This window comes from Poecile atricapillus, chromosome 8, assembly GCF_030490865.1.
Source record: "Poecile atricapillus isolate bPoeAtr1 chromosome 8, bPoeAtr1.hap1, whole genome shotgun sequence".
Taxonomy (NCBI): domain Eukaryota; kingdom Metazoa; phylum Chordata; class Aves; order Passeriformes; family Paridae; genus Poecile; species Poecile atricapillus.
In genome coordinates, this window is record NC_081256.1 from 9896724 (window position 1) to 9913878 (window position 17155).

The following is a 17155-nucleotide window of genomic DNA, read 5'->3' on the forward strand; positions in this document are numbered from 1 at the left end:
AATGCAGGAGCAGTTGTAGAAGAGAAACCAGTGCAAGCCCTGGGTACCCAGTCACAACCACATAAATTTCAAGCATTGAATACTTTCTTAGAACCAATGACTATTTTTATGTATTATTGAATAGATTTTTCACAACACATATTTGAGAGAATTGCAGGGTATTCATGGGAGACTCAGCAAAACCAGCAAAAAATATGCATCAATTACTGCTGTACTCCAGAAAATACATGGTGGCTCAGAGCCTCAGTGTAAATTGAGGTAACACCTCTGGGTTCATGGACATAATCCCAGACCACACTACCTACTGATCTGCTGTAGCTTTAAAAAATAGTAATAAAACTAACAAAAATAAAGGTGCAGAGTCTTTATCACTTCACCAAAGCACACCCCTGCTGCTCTGTGCCAGGGCTTGCTGCATCTGGTGAGTTAAGTGGTCCATACCATGGGCCACTGGACCAGAGGGTACCCACTGACCCCTCTACAAACAACCCCTGGTGTTCCCAACTCTGCAAACCCAAAAGCTGAAAGCCCAACTACTCTTCCAAGGACAGGCTGCAATCCTATCTAGCCACAAACATTCATTCTAAAGTATCATTCCATCTGGATTTGCAGCTTCAGCAGATGAATGATGACAGCTGAACCTATGGAACACTTTTGATTCCTGCACACCAGACATTTGGAAATACCACTGAGGGAGGAAAATATCATTGGTCCCATTTCTTTAGGGAAAAAAAAAAGCAAACCAAAACACAAAAAAAAAAACCCACAAAAAGAAAAAACCACCACAGATACAAGGAGAAAATTTAACCACAGAGGAGCAGCAGAGCCCAGTGACTGGGAAGGAAGAGCGAGCAGTCCTATCTCAGCTGGCTCCAGGCACAAGCAATGCAGAAAGTCACTGCAAGAAAAACAGAGCAAATTGTACCAACTCTAACCAGTTCCCCTTCAAACTAAAGCCAACTCTTCCAGCACCAATTCTGCCATAACCACTTTTTTCTTGTTTGTTTGTATAGAGGTATCACTTACTTATAAACACATTAGTCACTGAGATCACTCCCTCCTACTCAAAAGGGGTTTCAAAAAAGATCCCTTAGCGCAATTCAAAGATGCAGAACCACACTCACCACAGCCCAGCCAGAAGAGAGTTAAAGCCTATGGAAAGATGCCCTGGGCATGCCCTTTTCCACAGCAGCAAACCAACCCCAGCAGTGCAAGGCTGGGAGAAAGCCCTTCAGCACAGATCCCAGGGACCTGAGGCACCCACTCCAACAGCTCAATGTCACCAAGTGCAAAGCACCACCTACAAAGCACAGCTGGGACCCCCTGTCTCCACCTGGAGAACACAACGGTCCTGTGGAAGCTTTAAACCTCACAATAAATATGAAGAAATCACTTGCAAGCCTCACAGAAGGAAAGGGGCAGAGTGGGGAGCTTCCTGGGTTGGAAACAGGGTAGCCCCAGCTCCCACCTGGGCTGGGAGCCAGCCCTGCACCCAGCCCTGAATTGCAAGGGCTCTGCTCAGTGCTTCAAGCTCACACTCAGAGAGGCACAATGGGTCTTTCAGCCAAAGATCCGGCTCTGAAAAAGGGCCCAAGGCACCCTAAGGGCACGGCACTCCACAAAAACCCCAGGGCTAAACCAGGAAACATCACAGAAGTGCATCCAAAGGGGTTCCCCCTTTGCCATCCTGGGAAACCCAGGGCTCCACAAGCCAACCAGCAGCCAAACATGCAGCACCAGGTGGCCCATTTCTTTAACAGAGTGGTCACTTTTCTGCATGGTAGCACTCAAGAATAGGAACAGGTGAGTCCCTCCTATGCTTTTTGATCACCTGGAAGACCTTTTTATCCTCCCATACCACTTTTCTAGGGTGTTTTATTTTCTATTTATAACTATCATTACCAGGATTCAGATACTAGCTATGATCAGGACTTTTTTAATATTCGCCTTTAATTTCTGTCTGATTTACTCTTCCCAGGCTGACAAGTCTGTTTCTGATGTCAGATTAACAGAAATATTTATGCCATCAATCATCATTCCATCTTTTCCACTGCCAATACAGGAGAAGCACAGTAACATTGAATTCTGATTTAATTTCTTTCTTGGCCAAGTGACCTCTTACAGCCTGGGGACAAACTGTCTTTACACCCATCATAGTATAATGTTTGACAACCATTCAAATTACGTGGTGTCCTTCCAAAAGTTTAATTTGCTGGGTTGATTAGGACCAAAGGTTGAGGACTGGAATGTTGTATATGGGGACAGAGTGTGCCTCTCCTCCTGATACCCTTCAGCCAGGGAGGAGCCAGAAACCAGAGGGAGTGAGCAGCACTGCCTCCCACCCTGCCAGACTGATGGAGCAGATTGGTTACAGAGCTCCTTACAGCAGAGTGGGGGGGGTGGCTCTTTGCCTTTTTTTGCTAAATCATATGTTAGAAAAATTAAGTGCCATTCTCTAAAGCAGCTTTTTTTAATTTGCTCTGCTTGGAGCATTTTAACTACGCTTACTGGCTGTGTCAGTCTCCTCTTCACCAGCAAAAATAGATGCTTAGCACTATAAGGTCTTGTTAAGTCTGAGAAAGTGAAGGTGTTCCCTCAAATCTGGAATATGATTAAACTTCCATGTAGTGAAAATTCAATGCTAAGAAACCTGCACAGCCCTGCTGAGAGCACAGGACTGTTCTGATGGGAATGCCAACACAATTTGGTCTCAAGAAACTTTTAAAACATAGAGATGGAAATGACAAAAAGATTAAAAATTCGTCTGCTGTATGCAGCCATTTTACGTTTTCACCAGGACGTGTGAGCATCCTGAGACCCTGCAATGCTTCTGGATGCTTCAGTCCCTGCCCCAGTACACACAACATGCAGCTCACAACACTCCCAGTGCTGTTCAGAAGAGGTGGACAAGCAGTTAGTTTTAAGGGGTTTTCAAAAGACAACACTGTATTTGTTGGAAAACAAGTTGTGGGTACTAAAGCAACAGGGGTTTGTGTGGTTTTCTATGTAGCTGCCAAATATTCAAGCATTTTTGCTTGAGCCTGTTGATTTAAAAGAGAGCAGGTCAAATCAACTGTGCTAAAGCAGAGATGAACCCACAGGGCTTTTTCCTAACTGTGACATCTATTGTATAATCTTCTAAATAGATTCCTAAATGTTTTCTTCTATTATTTTCCAGTTCCACAGACAAAGAACACAGTGAAGCTGTACAGCGTACGGGGAACAGCCACCACACGCAGCAAGGGAGATACACACGATGCCTTTCTCTGCACCACATGTGTTAAAATTCTACAGAAAAAAAATTGTAGATCTCCATCTAAAACATCACACAATAATGATTCACTGACTAATCACTTAGACCATCACTCCTTAGCTAGTAGTTGTTTGGAAGTATCTCTTCTTCTATCTAAATACTGATAATTTAATTCAGTGCTCTCTCACACAACAGCATCAGTTCACCATCTGCAGTGGGGTTTCTTGATTTATCCCTTGGTAAATGGAATTCCAGATTTTTATATAATTTTTTTTTCCAAAATGTGTACTTTTCAGGATTTCTTTGTGAAACAGTGTATTCCACTTCCCATTTTCTTTAGCTGAATACCTTCCACTTCCTTTCTTTCTTTTAAAACACTTTCCTTATGAAAAGAACTTATTTTGCTGTTCATGAAACCAGCTTGGTCCTGACTTCCAGCTAATTCTGTGCAAGCTTTTTTCTCACCACTCAGCCTGACAGGAGGGGCTGGGTAGGTGTCAGAGTATTTACTGGGGCACAGATCCCCCCACCTCAGCCCTGACCCTTCAGCACTTCACACCAGATCAAACAGCCAGCCCTGAGGTCAAAATGAAAAGGAAGTCCTGCCACAGCATCTTCAGCAAAAACGGATTTTCTGTGGAAGCCAGGCTCTGCTAGCCTGCTCTCTCCACGGCATGTCCGTACTCATCTCCATCCTCCCCGGGACAGTCAAAAACAGAGGTGGAAAGCAATTTTAAGTACAATTTGGTTACACTGAGTATGGCTGGTGCTAGTGCCTCGCAGGGGGTAGATGGGTTACATTTTTAACAAAGTGCAGAGTAATTTCACCAGAAGAGCCGTGGCTGCTGTTGCTTTTCCGGGCTAGTACGTGGAAGAGATTCTGATTATATTGGCATGAACAGTCCTGTTCTTTTAAGTAAGGTGAATAAGACTTGACAGGGGCTGAATAAGCTGTCTGCTTGCAGAATTGTCAGGCACAGACAGTTTATTCCTCACACTATTCAAACCACAGTGATCTATGTGACAATATATCTGATGAAAAAATGACTACATAGTCATTTTTAGATCAGACATCCAATATGAGGCATATCATATAAAATATAAAATCCAAATATAAAAATCCTTAAGACTGGTCCATATATGGCTTGTGCATGATGTAAACATTGATAATGTTTGGCAGAAAGTCCACAACCAGGCAAATATTTGTTAGAAAAAAATCAAAAGGTAGCATGGATATCGCTGTACTCACCACAGCTCTCTATGAAAACAGAAAAGTCGAGTTCATGCACTTCGAGGAAATTTGTATCTAAAGTGCTTTCAGAGTGTTAGCTCTTACTCTGGGACAAAATGTCTCCTGAAGTAGCTGAGTACTTGCAAAGCATGCACGGACTGATATTTTAATCAGTGATGACCAGAGAGAATGGAAGCAGAGTGTATTTAAGAAATTGAATGAGAAAATTATGATTAAAAGACTTTGTCTTATCCTTTACTCTGCTGCTTTTCACAACAGCAGAGGAGACCCACACACACACCTAAAAATCAGTAGAGCATCAGGAGAGGCTTTCTGGTTTCATCAGGCTCCTTACTACTGTTTGTAGCTAAGCTACATTTCTGTGTCCAGCGGGTGCTGTGGGACCTGGATCTAACACTCCCAGACCTCACAATTCAGATGGAAACTCGTATCATAATGACAAGAAAGCACTTCCAGAGTGCACAGCCTCTCCTACTGAGGATGTGGTGGGATACATTTTGCTATCTCTGAAATAAATATAGCTTTCTGCCATGCTACAAGGAACTGATTGTTCTCAAGGGCTCTGGCTGTTTTTCTGCGCAGCCTTGTCGATCCAGCCTCCCTTTTTTCTGGGAGAAGGGACAGCACAACTATCCTAGCTGAGGCAAGTAACATCCATAAAGTCCAAACTGAAGAAAATGACCAAACAAATGTTGCAAGCTTGTTTGTGTCCCCTGTATTCTGAGAGCCCAGTCTGGAGAATGGGCTGGCTTCTCAAGCTCCTTTTCTTTTATTAGCAGTCCTGGACTATTTATCTCCTATGTGATTTGGTATACAAAGAAAACTTTTTTTCCCTTTAGGCTACATTCACCAAAAAGATTACATGCAAAAATATTAGTTTTAGTAAAATTCAGTTAAATACATTGTATTTTACCTGCTAAAATAGTAACATTTTAATGCATTGTATACTAAAAATAAAGTTATTAAAACAAAATCAAATCCAGTAACACTAAAGAAAAAAAAAAAAAAAAAAACAAAAAGGAAAACTGTAAGCGCATACAGTGTATACATTCAACAGACCATGCAAAATAAGGATTCCATTCAAATTTCACATCTCATTAAAGACAATTTGGCCATTAATCCATACGGGTTTAGGAGCAAAGAAGGATTTTCCAAGACAGATAAACTGAAATGATCCTCCTTTGATCTCCGAGGTTAAGAATCAGCAACAATGGAAGATGAACAACAAGGGGCAGAACCACTGGCCTTTTTATGTGCCACAATGGCATCAGCAAACAACTACTTAATCAATATTTGGCCAGGAACACTGAAAACTTTCTTTTCAAATTTTAATTCCTAGTTGTAAAACAACTGTAGGGCAACCAGCAAGATAAGACATTAAACTGACTGCTTAATTGCCTTTTAGCAATTACTAGTTATATATGCACATTCTTAATAGTTCGTGAATCTTTATTTACTAGGATGAATGAACGACCTGTCAACAATTACACCAAACTCCCCTAACTAAATAATCTCAGCACATGACACACTTTAACTCTAATGTGTCCTCAGTGAGTTTTAATTTCATTAAGCTTCACTTTTTTCTAGGCAGAGTGATTTAAAGTGAATTAGTTTAACAGCATGGGGCAGGAGTACTCCAGGGCAAGTGAAGTAAAATGCAGCACTCACACTAGGCTAAACAAGGTCTTGTGGTGAATTACATTACTGTACATCATTTTTATTAGCCAGGGAGCTCAGCGTTCAGGGACCACTTGGAAGTATCCTGCATTTTTATTTCTATATTTTGTTCTTTCTCTGGCCATTTATGTTTGCTACATAGGATTTAAAGTGACATTTACATGGAGAAATTCACATTGCCTGGCTCGCTCTGATTTATTGCTTTGTGTTTCACTCAATTTCTTCTTAAATTAACCAGAGAGCACTTTGTAGTTCTGCTTCATTTCCCAATGCAGTTTTATTACACAGCTCTGGGGACTCATGATAATTTATCACTATCAGCTTTATTGGCTTCCCTCTCCTAAACCCTGTTCCAACCCTTATCAATAAGTAAACCCAAACCAAACTAAACGTTCCCCAAATAAGTGTTAAAGCGTTGTCTTCGTGTGATATAACAGAGAATCACCATTCAAAATCACACAGGCGAAATTCTTTGTTTTAAGAATTTTATCAGTATTGGCTTTTACTTACAGCATTAATTGCTAATTAGCTTTTTATCTAATTAGAACCTCTGTCTTCTGATTCCACTGCTGCCTCTGTGTAAACTGAGACACAAAGATCCTCGCCCTCAGCGAGAGTTCTGCCAGAGTTTCACTCGGGATTAAAGTCACACTCTTGTGCAGTGGGTACTTTTCACAAACAGAATAGAACAAATTTGGGCCCCATTCCTGCGTGCCCCAGCCCACGTGAGCAGCGTTCCACACATGAATGGGCCCTTTGAGGGGGACTCCTGGTGTTGCCCACATCTGCAGGACTGCAGGTCTGATGCCCGATGGAGTAAACCCCTCTTACATCCTAAACCCGAGGATTTCCCCCAGAGCTGCAGCTCCTCAGCACATTACAGAGCTGGTTCCAAGAAAAGCCTGATGTCTCTTATGGTAAATTCCTACTGACATCACAGATTCTGCAATCATAGGAGAATCTGGAAAGCCAAATACATAAATGACATTCTCAGAGGAAATCCTAGCCCTACCGAAATCAAACAACTGTTTCTTGCCTCTGCCTTTCTGGAGTGACACTCCTTCTAAGATTAATAGATGAAGATTTTCAAAGCAACCAAATAAGGTGCTAACTTGGGTACAAATTCAAGTTAATCGACTGCTGTGTGTGAGGCAATTCTGACATTTGCTAAAATAACATTCAGCTTTGTTCTAGATATATGCAATTAGAAAAACTGGAAAGGATGCCCACAGCAATTCTGCTTGAACAGGCACTGACTCTTAAGTGGAAGAAAGCATCCCTAAGATGGCAAAACATGCAAAGCCATTAATAAAATCATGATTTCAAGCCATGGATATAAAGTGTATATATATTACTTCAGAGAGTCGTTGCTAGATTAACACCCTTTCTTCCCACAGCTGGAAATATTACTGGTGCTTTTGTCAGACGATTAGCCTGCAGTTAGTCTGACAATTAGCACCCTCCCCAAAATCCTCCACTTCAGGACAGGAGGGAATGGGCTGCCCCAGCTCTGGAAGAGCAAACTCCACTTTGAAGTCACCCTTAAGTCAAACATTTAGCACCTTTCCAGAAATGCTCGGCAGGATGGGACATCACACTCTCACTTGATTGTGAGGTCATTATTAATTGTTGAGGTCATCAGTTATTATTATTGTTGTTATTATTATTATCATCATTTCAGAATAATGATTTGGAAGCAGAAGCCTGGCCCAGAGCCCCACAGTGATGATGGGTCAGGCAGAAGAAACAAAAGCTGTGCTGAGTTTGTATGGAATCACCTGCACCAATTTGTACTTGTGCAACACCTGGCTTTTCTACCCAGGCCTGGACTCTCATTATTAAGATGTGAGGGAAGAGAAGGGGAAAAAGAGAGACAGAAAATACAGTTGGCACGTTCTCCCTTGAGCCAAATTCTGGACTCACTAGGGAGTTTGTCTTAATTAAGCACTATTTTCTTGTCAGCTCTGAGAGCCTCAGAAATGACACTGTTCAAATGACACGAGTTGATTTCTTAGAGCTGCTAGTGACCAAATATATAGAGTACTGCATGAAATTTCAGACTCAAGGAGATAACTGCCTGCAGCCACAGGCATCATATCTCAGTAAGCGAATCTTTACCATGAACACTGAGCAGGGAAACAAACTGTGCTTCTCAGCCCACAACAGCATTTCACAAAGAACCTAAGTCCTCCTACTGCTGCACTTTTGGACAGGACACTGGAGCAAAACCAGGACAACTCCTGCAACAAAAATCTAACTCAGCATCTGCACCATCCCATGCTCCAGCCACTGATCCAATAGTCTGCTTTGTAGAAATGAATGGCTCAAACTGATATCTGGTGCCTCCATGTTAATCTTCTCCCTTAATAAAGTGTCTTTATTAGTTTAGCAATCTAAAAATAGCTGGCTGTATGATACTGACCAGCCCTAATCTAAACATCTGCCAGCCCATCTAGCTCGAGCTACCCTTTAGATCATGTGCCACCACTTCAAAGCCTCCTGCATCAAGTCAGTAATTGTAACATTGCATCTAAATATTTAAGCTAGGGGCTGGTAGTCGCGTGTCCCATTTACAGTCAGCATCTGTCCTCTAATTCCATTACAGTACAAAGCAAAAATGTTTCCCAAAACTCACAAACAGGAAAAGCATCACACAGCTAGAGAGGCAGCAGCAGCTTGAACTTTCGAGCTGCTGAGCAGGGCTTTTGTGCTAAGGTCCTTTTTTTTTCCTACCCCTTCAAACTCCCCACATACACACACTAAAATAGGGGTGGTGCCGAAATTGTATTAATGTGAGCCTCAGGCACACAGAAAAAAAAAGAAAAGAGGAAGGGGAGGGAGAGGGGGAAGGGTTTGGTCCAAGATGAAAGTAAGAAGAAAATAAAGGAGGCAATTTAGTCTGCTGTAGCCTGAATTGCTCTCAGTACAGCCAAGGGTAGAGGCTGGGGATGAGTAGGGCTCTTTTTGGACGGGTGCGCATGACTGGGGGAGGATCCGCCAGGACAGGGCCCGGGGGCCAATTCCGCTGGCTGGGAACAGAGGCTCCCTTTGAGGCCGGGCGGGGGGTCCCGGCCCCAGCCCCCGCCCCAGCCCCGGGACCAGCTCTGCCCCATCGGTGCAGGCTGAAAGCCGCTGCTCCTGCCAGAAAACAACAGCTATTTTATGAAGGGGGGAGTTATCAGATTAGTCAGCAAACCATGCCACGCATAGCTCCCACCAAAGGTACAAGCAACTCCCTCTTCTGTAGTGGTTGTGCTAAAAATAAGCCCTGATGTGCCACATAAAGGCACAAAACTTTCTCGTGTTCTTTATTTATGGCTCGTGCCTTTAAGGACAAATTATCACACATGCAGAATACAGATGTGCTGTTATAGAGCTATCAGCCTCCTGATACGCACTCTGACAATCAAGTTTTCTTTAAATATATACCCAGAATCAGGGCTGAGGGTGACTCTGGCAGAAACACTGAAATACAGCACGTACAGGACTGCACATGTGGCATCTGTAAACAGTGTGAGAATCACGTGTAACTGTCCAGAAGTGAGGCTGAAACAGAATCACATCAGGCATACAAAAGTTTACCTACACCCATATATGTGGTGGGAGAGATCCCAATGATACACTGTCTCTATCACACATTTTTTAAAAAATATCATGTTTCCATTCTCTCTTAATCCCACTCTGCTGTAAATACTCCCTAAATCTTGAACTAGCTGCCATTAAAATGACAGCTGTCACCCTTGGAAAAAATGCCACTCTTTGAGCCACCCAAAGGCCCATGGCGAGGAGGGGATTTCAGGCAGCGCCAGCAAATGTCCAGCACTAATGTGTGCTCCCGAGCAGAAGAGCCGTACTTTGCTTCATGATCAACCTCAGGAGTCACTTTCTGACCTATCCCACAGCCTTTCCTGGCACTCAGGCTCTGGGATACCTCAAGCCCCCAAGAACAGAGCTACAGAAACTCCTCACATTGCCCAAAACCCCGCACTGTTTTCCCCTCTGCAACACGGAGCACTCAGCGCTGAGCTAGCACCGAGGTTTTGCTGCACGGCGCATGGACACCCTTTGGACATTCCACAAGCAAGCCCAGGGTCAGAAAGGGCATCTGAGATGTACTGCCAGCAGGCACCCCCTGCCACACCAGGCCTTGTAGCCAAGCTGCTGGGTGCTGGCAAATATGATCCTGTGGCATCAAAATCCTTAGGAACGCTGCCAGTTATTTCAGTAACAGAACGGGATTGTTTTTATAGATGGAGTGAAATCAAAGCTCCTTGGCTGGCAGTGGGAGTTGAAGCAGAACTTTTTTTTTTGTTGGTCAGATACAGAAAGTAGTGGTGGGCTTCTTTTATGGTTATTCCTTTCTCGTAAGGGTCCCACCGGTGTGCTGTCCCTTTGGTGTCACACTCCGTGCATGGCACGAGTATGGCAACGAGTGTTTCCTGGAGCAGCAGCGCGCTCGCACTGCAGCATCCCAGCCACTCCAGTAATGAGATTAAGCAACAGCTTGCTAGTCAGGGAGGGGGAGCAGGCGTTGCTGTGGGGAAGAGCACACTCTCCCTCACACTGCCAAGCCTTCCCAGCCACTGTCACAGAGCAGATGGGATTACCAAAGCTGCCGTTTCCACAGAACTGTCCGGTCACGTTCACGCAGCAAAAACCTGCATGCCTAGGGCAGGAGAGGACCACACCACCCCATGTAATCAAGGGGAAAATTGCTACTGATTGAAGTCAAAACAAATAAAGTTAGACACTCACATCCACAGGAAGTGAAAGAGAGGGTATGGTACGTCGGGAGGTGGAACGCAGCCTCCTCATACAACTGTGCTGGGATGCACGAGTGAGCCCCCTTGCAGCAAGGTATCACCAGCCCCAGGGGTTTTCCTGCAAGAGTTTTGGGGCTCCTCTGGGCTGGTGGAAGGCAGCCATGCACCCAGACACTGGTTTATAATAAATCAGAAGCCCCACTTTAAAGGGAAAATAGTCAAAGAACAGGAAGACTGTTTCAAAGAGAAACAGAAGGATGGGTTATATTGATAACAATACTTTTTCTCTTGCTGTCTCTATTAACCACTCTTTGTTCCATAAAGCAGTGATATTATCAAGGCTTACTATCTTCTGTTTCTAATCTCTGTCAAGAAATTCAAGAAGGCAGCAAAGCTAGTTATTTAACAACTAGGGCACTGAATTTAGCTATTTTTCCCTTGATGTACATCCCTCTTGGAAAAATCCTCTGGTGAAGGAGATGCTGGAGGAAACTCTGGATCCATCATATGGGAGCAACTAGACCAGGCAATCAAACTGTGCCTTCTGGCCTTAAAATCTCTAATATTTTTAGCATCTTCTGCATGTCTGTATTACACACCTCCTTGCAAACACAAACATGCAGAATATGAGGCTCCCCTGAAAGTTTTAATAACAGTTGAAAACTAAGTTTTAAGAGGGTTTAGGTGTTTGTTCCAACTAAACAAGGACATGCCCTGCTGTTAAAGAATGGATATTTGTTGTCCTTGCATGGCACTGGCATCCCTTGATGCCTATAAATGCTATAAACATTTTTTCTCTAAAAACAGCTATTTTTTTCCAAGATGGAGAGTCCATAAAACTGCGTGGAGCATCAGCTATTAGGGGCTCATTGAATAATTCATCCCTCATTGCAAGCCCATAATGTCTTTTCTCAGCCTTTTGTGGGGCTGTTTTCTCTTCTTTTCTCCTTGAATTATAAAAAGGTTGCCTTCTTTTGTTCACATCAAGCTGCTGCTAGCTGAAGCTTTGTCTGTGCAAAGCCAAAGTGTGAGTTTCAATGGACTCCCCCCTCTTTGTTTTCCAAGTTCATCTCCAAGTGTAGATTGTGTATAGAAGGCCTTCTTTGTAAAAGCTGGAAAAGTTGTACAAATGTTTGACCAGCTCATTTGGTACTTTTGTCTCGCCTTCTCCAGTGCCTGTGCATGTGCTGGGCAGCGACTTCCACACACAGGCGGCCGGGCCGGGCCCTCGCCTGCCCCTGCCCCCTGGCCCAGCCGGGAGCCAGGCATGGCTTCAACGGGAGCAGCAGCTGTCCCCCCTGCAGCCCTTCACCTCCGCCTTGTTCAGGTTGCAACCTCCTCGCAGTGCCGGGCCAAACACCAACACATGCTCTTCCCAGCAGTTTTAAGCGCAGAAAAAACAAAACGTGTGTCTCCCTGCCCCGTTCGGACTGCAGAGGCTGGAGGCTCCGCAGCCTTTTGCTACAACTGCCCCTTTTATGGAGCTGCCGCCTCCCCCGCTTGCCCTGGGAAAGGAACCCCTGCACGGCTGTGATGAGGGGCTCTCTGGTGGCTCCAACCCTCCCTGCTTATCCAAAGCCAAGCTAGCAGTGATTCCCATCTTTGTTCCAACCCCTGCGCCATTCCTGCACACCCAGGGTCGCTCCGGTGGGGAACGGGATACCCCGGGATGCGGCAGCCAGGCTGTCAGGGCTCACTCCCTGCCCTGCCCCTCCCGCTGGCTGGCCCCAGGACAAGCCCCGGGGGACGGGAGTGATAGCCACCAGGGCCTGGGACTGGCACTGGCCCGTCGCAGGGAGAGCAGGGACAAACAGGATTTTACCTCGTTCGCTGAGGATGCCATCAATGCTGTGCTTGGCCTTCTTGTCGCCTTCCTCCACTTCTTTTCTTTCCAGCTCAGCCTCCTCTTCCTCGCCTTTCCCAAACTTGCTCCGCAGGATGCGGCTGATGGAGCTCACTTCAGGGGGGGAGTGCAGAGCTGTGACCGGCTCGTCCCCAGCAGCCCCCCGCGGCTCTGGGGCCGGCCCGGGGAGCCGAGTCCCCCCTCAGTGCCACTGCTCTGTGTCCCCCGGCCGCTGCCGGTCGGGACTTAGGGAAGGCAGCCGCCCGTTCCCGTCCCCGCGGGGGTTTCACGGGGCACCGTCCCTCAGCTTACTCCAGCACGGGCACAGCGGCGCCCGAGAATCTTTCTTTCCCCCGAGCCCGCACGGCGGGTGATAAAGACCCTCGGACACCTCACGAATAGTGCTCCAGCTCCGTGTGCCCCCCGCCCCATCCGCAAACAGCCCGCCGGCACAGGGAGCTGATCCCCATCTCTCCTGCTCTCCGGCTCTCCGGCAAGCCCCGAGCCCTCCTGCGGCAGCAGCCCGGAGGGGATGGCGGGGAAGCGTCGGGAGGAGGAGGAGAGGGGGATGCAGTTGCGATTTAATTGAAAACACCCTCCGAGAGCAGGAATCCTCCCGGGACGCGCCAGAGGTACCGCGAGCTAATGCCGGCAGCTCCGTGGGCACCGGCCCGGCCCGGGCCTCTGATCCCGAGGGAACGGGGCTCGCCCGGGTACCGCGCTGCCCTCTCCGGGCCGCCCCCGACCCTCCGGGACCCTCCGAACCCCCCGTTCCGTACCTGACGGCACCGAGTTGCGGTCACACACCCCGTCCTTCAGCAGCTTGTCCCGGATCTCCCAGCTGAACATGCCCGCGTTTTCCCGCTTGTATTCCTCGATTTTCTTCTCAACATCCGGCGTCGTCACCTGCTTCAGTAAAGACAAGGCGAGCGGGCACAGTCTGTAGGGCCGGGGGAGCCGGGGCTGCCGCTGCCACAGCCCCGGGGCTGCCGGAGCCGCCCGCGCCGCCGTCTGCGAGAGCCGGCACCGGCCCCGTTTACAAACACCGAATAAAACAGCCGAATGTGGGCACGGTAAAGAGGAGATACAGAAGGTAATAACGGGCCGCATAAGACGAGCACGCTCCGCGTTAAACGAAACGTCCCAGAAAATCCTCCGGGGTTACCGGGAAGGTGGGACAGAGCCCTCGGCACGGAAAAACCCGAATCAGGCAGCACCGGCTGCCGTGCGGCCGAGAAAATGCCAAGTCGCGACCAGCGGAGGACTCCGGGCAACGAGGCTCCAGGTCAGTACAGTTTAGGCTGAACAAAGTTTGCAGCTCCGAACAGAAATCAGCGTAATAAAAACGGGCAGAGGTTCGAGTACCGGCATTTTCCTTCGGTATCCTCGTGATTTTAAAATAAATCTAAAAATCAAACAAAAAGAACGATCTCCCGGCCGGCAATAGCCTTACGTTTGAGTTGCACGCTTATAAAAAATTACCTCTACTCCTAACACAGAAAGGAAAAGTTCGGGCATCGCTTTGTTACTTCAGAAGAATCAAAGAAGCCGGGGGGGGCGGGGGGGGGGGGGGGATCTTGCAACAACTTCCAATAAAAACTCAAGCCTTTACTTCCCTTTAGTGGGAAAGAAAAGCTAGAGAGGGAGAAGCCTAATCTTGGGAAAATATTTCGTCTCCATTATTGTTAGCGCAAACTTTTCGGTGGCGTAGCTAAAAATACACGCAAGCTCTAGAGCGGAGAGAAAAAGTAAAGAGAGAAGGAGAAGGAGCAGTAAAGAGACAGAAATTCAGGTCGTTTTGCTACGCTTTACACGAAAGCGGGAAGGGCCCGATCCAGCCGTGCTGGGTCAGCTCTACCACTGGACCGATCGCGTCCCGGTCCGTCCCGCAGCCCTGACCCCGCCTGCGCTCCTGCGCGAAAATTGAGCGTGGGGCACGCAGGGCTCTGGAAAGCCAAGCGTTCAAAAAAGCAGCCTTTTCGCTCTATTTTCGTTTGAGTTTCTATTTATATTTTTTTTTTTTTTGCGTCTTCTTAATTAAAAGTATATTATTGGCAAGAACTCCAACAACAGTATTTTCTAAAACCTCGGGAAGATTGAGAGCAACACGGCGGGGTGCTGTGCCCCATAAGTGTCTGCGCCCACCCCCGGCCTCGCAAGGTCTCCCCGGCCCTCCCGAGTGCCGCCGTCCCGACTGTAAACCCTGGTGCCGACCAGCCTGGGCCGTGTCCCGGTCGGAACTCGATCCCTGCCGCCGCGACCGGGATTTGTCCCGTTCCGGGCGGGCGGGAGGGGCTCACCTTGGGCTTGCTGCCGCCGATGGCCCCCGGCCGGATGGAGCCCGTCTCCTGGTACCTGCAGAGAATTTTGGAGACGCAGCCGTGGGACACTCGCAGCTGGCGGGAGATGACACAGGGCCTTATGCCATGGTGGGCCATCTCCACTATCTTGTGCCGGATATGGTTGGGTAAAGGCCTGCCATTGATAAACACTCCTCCGAGCTGATTGACTCTGCCCTGGCCTAGAGGGGTAGAGACTAGAAAAGGAGGGAAGGGAGGCAGGAGGGTAAATGGCGTTAACGTCTCCTTCGGATCCTGCTGCGTCTTTTTTGTTGTTGTTGTTGTTGTTACTAGTTTTTTGTCGTTGCTTTTCTATAAGGCAACTCACCCCCGCCCGCCCCTCCGATCGCGCAGGGCCCGCAGCTCCCGCGGAGACCCCGCCGCCGGCCCGGCGGGCAGGGCAGGGCAGGGCAGGGCGGCTGCCACGGGCTTCACCTGTTGCACCCAGCCGGAGCCGGCTTTCAGAGCCCGCCTGGCTCCGGCGGACAAGGGGGAAGCGGTGTGGGAAGGCCGCAGTGTCCCCGGCGGCGCGGGGGCCGGCCCCGGCTCGGCTGTCCCGGGAAGCCACGGCCGCAGCCGCCCGTCCTCGCTCGGGCCGGGGCCCGGGAGTCCCCGGCACCGCGGGGCCCTCGCACCGCCGCGATTGGGAACGGCCGCTGGCAGCGCCCGGTGCCGACCCACGGCTCCAAACTTCCTTTCGATTCGCCTTGCTTTTATTCGAGTTTAATTTTTTTCCTAACTTTTCCCCGAAGTTTGGGCTCCCCAAATCACCACCCTTCGCTGCACTGAGAGAACCGGGGCCGGTCGGTTCCTCCCGCTACCGGGACGGGCCGCTCGCAGGGTGCGAGGCCGGAGCCGCCGGCTGTAGTGGTCAGAGCCGTGCCCGTCCTGGGACAACCCGTGCTGTGACAGCCCAGGGGGGAGCCGGGCGGCTGTCCTGGAGTCCGCCGTGCGCCAGTTCTGGCGGGCCGGGGGCGCCGCTTTGTTCCGGCGTCCCGGCACGGAATGATTATCCCTTTCCCGACCGGGAGCGGCACAGGCGCGGCCTTACCTTCCAGCGGGAACCCGCTGCGGGGATAGTTCTGCCCGGCCCCGGGGCGCATCATCCTGGGGACAGCTCCGGCCAGAGTTGTCATCGCGGCGGCAGCGGCCGGCAGGGTTATATCCAGGTGAGGGCTGATCTAGGGGAGACCCGCGCTGTCAGCGCGCCCCGCCGAATCAGGAGCGGTCCCGGAGGGGGTGGGGGATGCCGCCGAGGGGCGGGGAGGAGGCAGCTCCGCCGCTGCCCCTTTGTCAGTGACCCGCGCTGCCCCGCACCGGGAGGGCAGGGGCCGGGCCGGAGCCCCGCCGGGCGGCGCGGCTGGGCGCGGGGAGGGCGGGCGGGCGGCGGGGCGGGGGGCGGCGGCGGTGTCCCCGGTGCGGCGGGGAGCGGCGGCCGCGGGGCCGGGAGCATTTATCGGCTCCGTGCCCGGCGCGGCCCGGCGGCGGCACCGCCGCGATTGGCCACCGCCGTCCGGCCCGGCCGCGCCGCCCCCGCTGATTGGGCGAGCGGGCGGCTCCCGAGCATCGCCCCGGCCGGCGCGGCCGGACCGGCACCGCCAGGCGAGGCTCGGACCGGCACCGGCACCGCACGGCTCGGCTCGGACCGGCACCGCACGGCTCGGACCGGCACCGCTCGGCTCGGCTCGGACCGGCACCGAGCGGATCGGCCCGGACCGGCACCGCGCGGATCGGACCGGACCGGCACCGCGCGGATCGGACCGGACCGGCACCGAGCGGATCGGCCCGGCAGGACACGGCACGGCCCCACGCTGACCCCGCGGGCAGAGCCCCGCTGGGCCCTTCCCCCGCGAGCAGAGGGCGGCCGGCGATGGGGACCCACTCGCTACCCCGACGGCCGCCCCAGCCCGGGAGAGAAGCACCAACCCGACCGGACATCGCACCCCTCAGGCTCCCCTGTCACTGCGGGGCTCCGCGGGACAGCCCCCGCCTGGCTGCCATGAAGAGTTTTTTTTCCCTTGGCTCCGC

General features: G+C 49.8%; 1 protein-coding gene across 4 annotated transcripts in view; it reads right to left on the reverse strand.

Moving 5' to 3' along the window:
- The window catches only part of PAX3 (paired box 3), a 76360-nt gene extending 59988 nt beyond the window's left edge, over positions 1–16372 (reverse strand). For 2 of the 4 annotated variants that reach the window (XM_058843898.1, XM_058843900.1), the window contains exons 1-4: positions 16179–16372; positions 15089–15324; positions 13568–13697; positions 12768–12902 (exon numbers count right to left, since the gene is read on the reverse strand). In XM_058843898.1, the coding sequence (XP_058699881.1) occupies positions 12768–12902; positions 13568–13697; positions 15089–15324; positions 16179–16263 (586 nt within the window). In that variant the 5' untranslated portion in view covers positions 16264–16372. The remainder of the gene's footprint in view (positions 1–12767; positions 12903–13567; positions 13698–15088; positions 15325–16178) is intronic. The other 2 variants (XM_058843901.1, XM_058843899.1) reach the window with 1 other exon arrangement.
- Between the last annotated feature and the right edge of the window lie 783 nt (positions 16373–17155).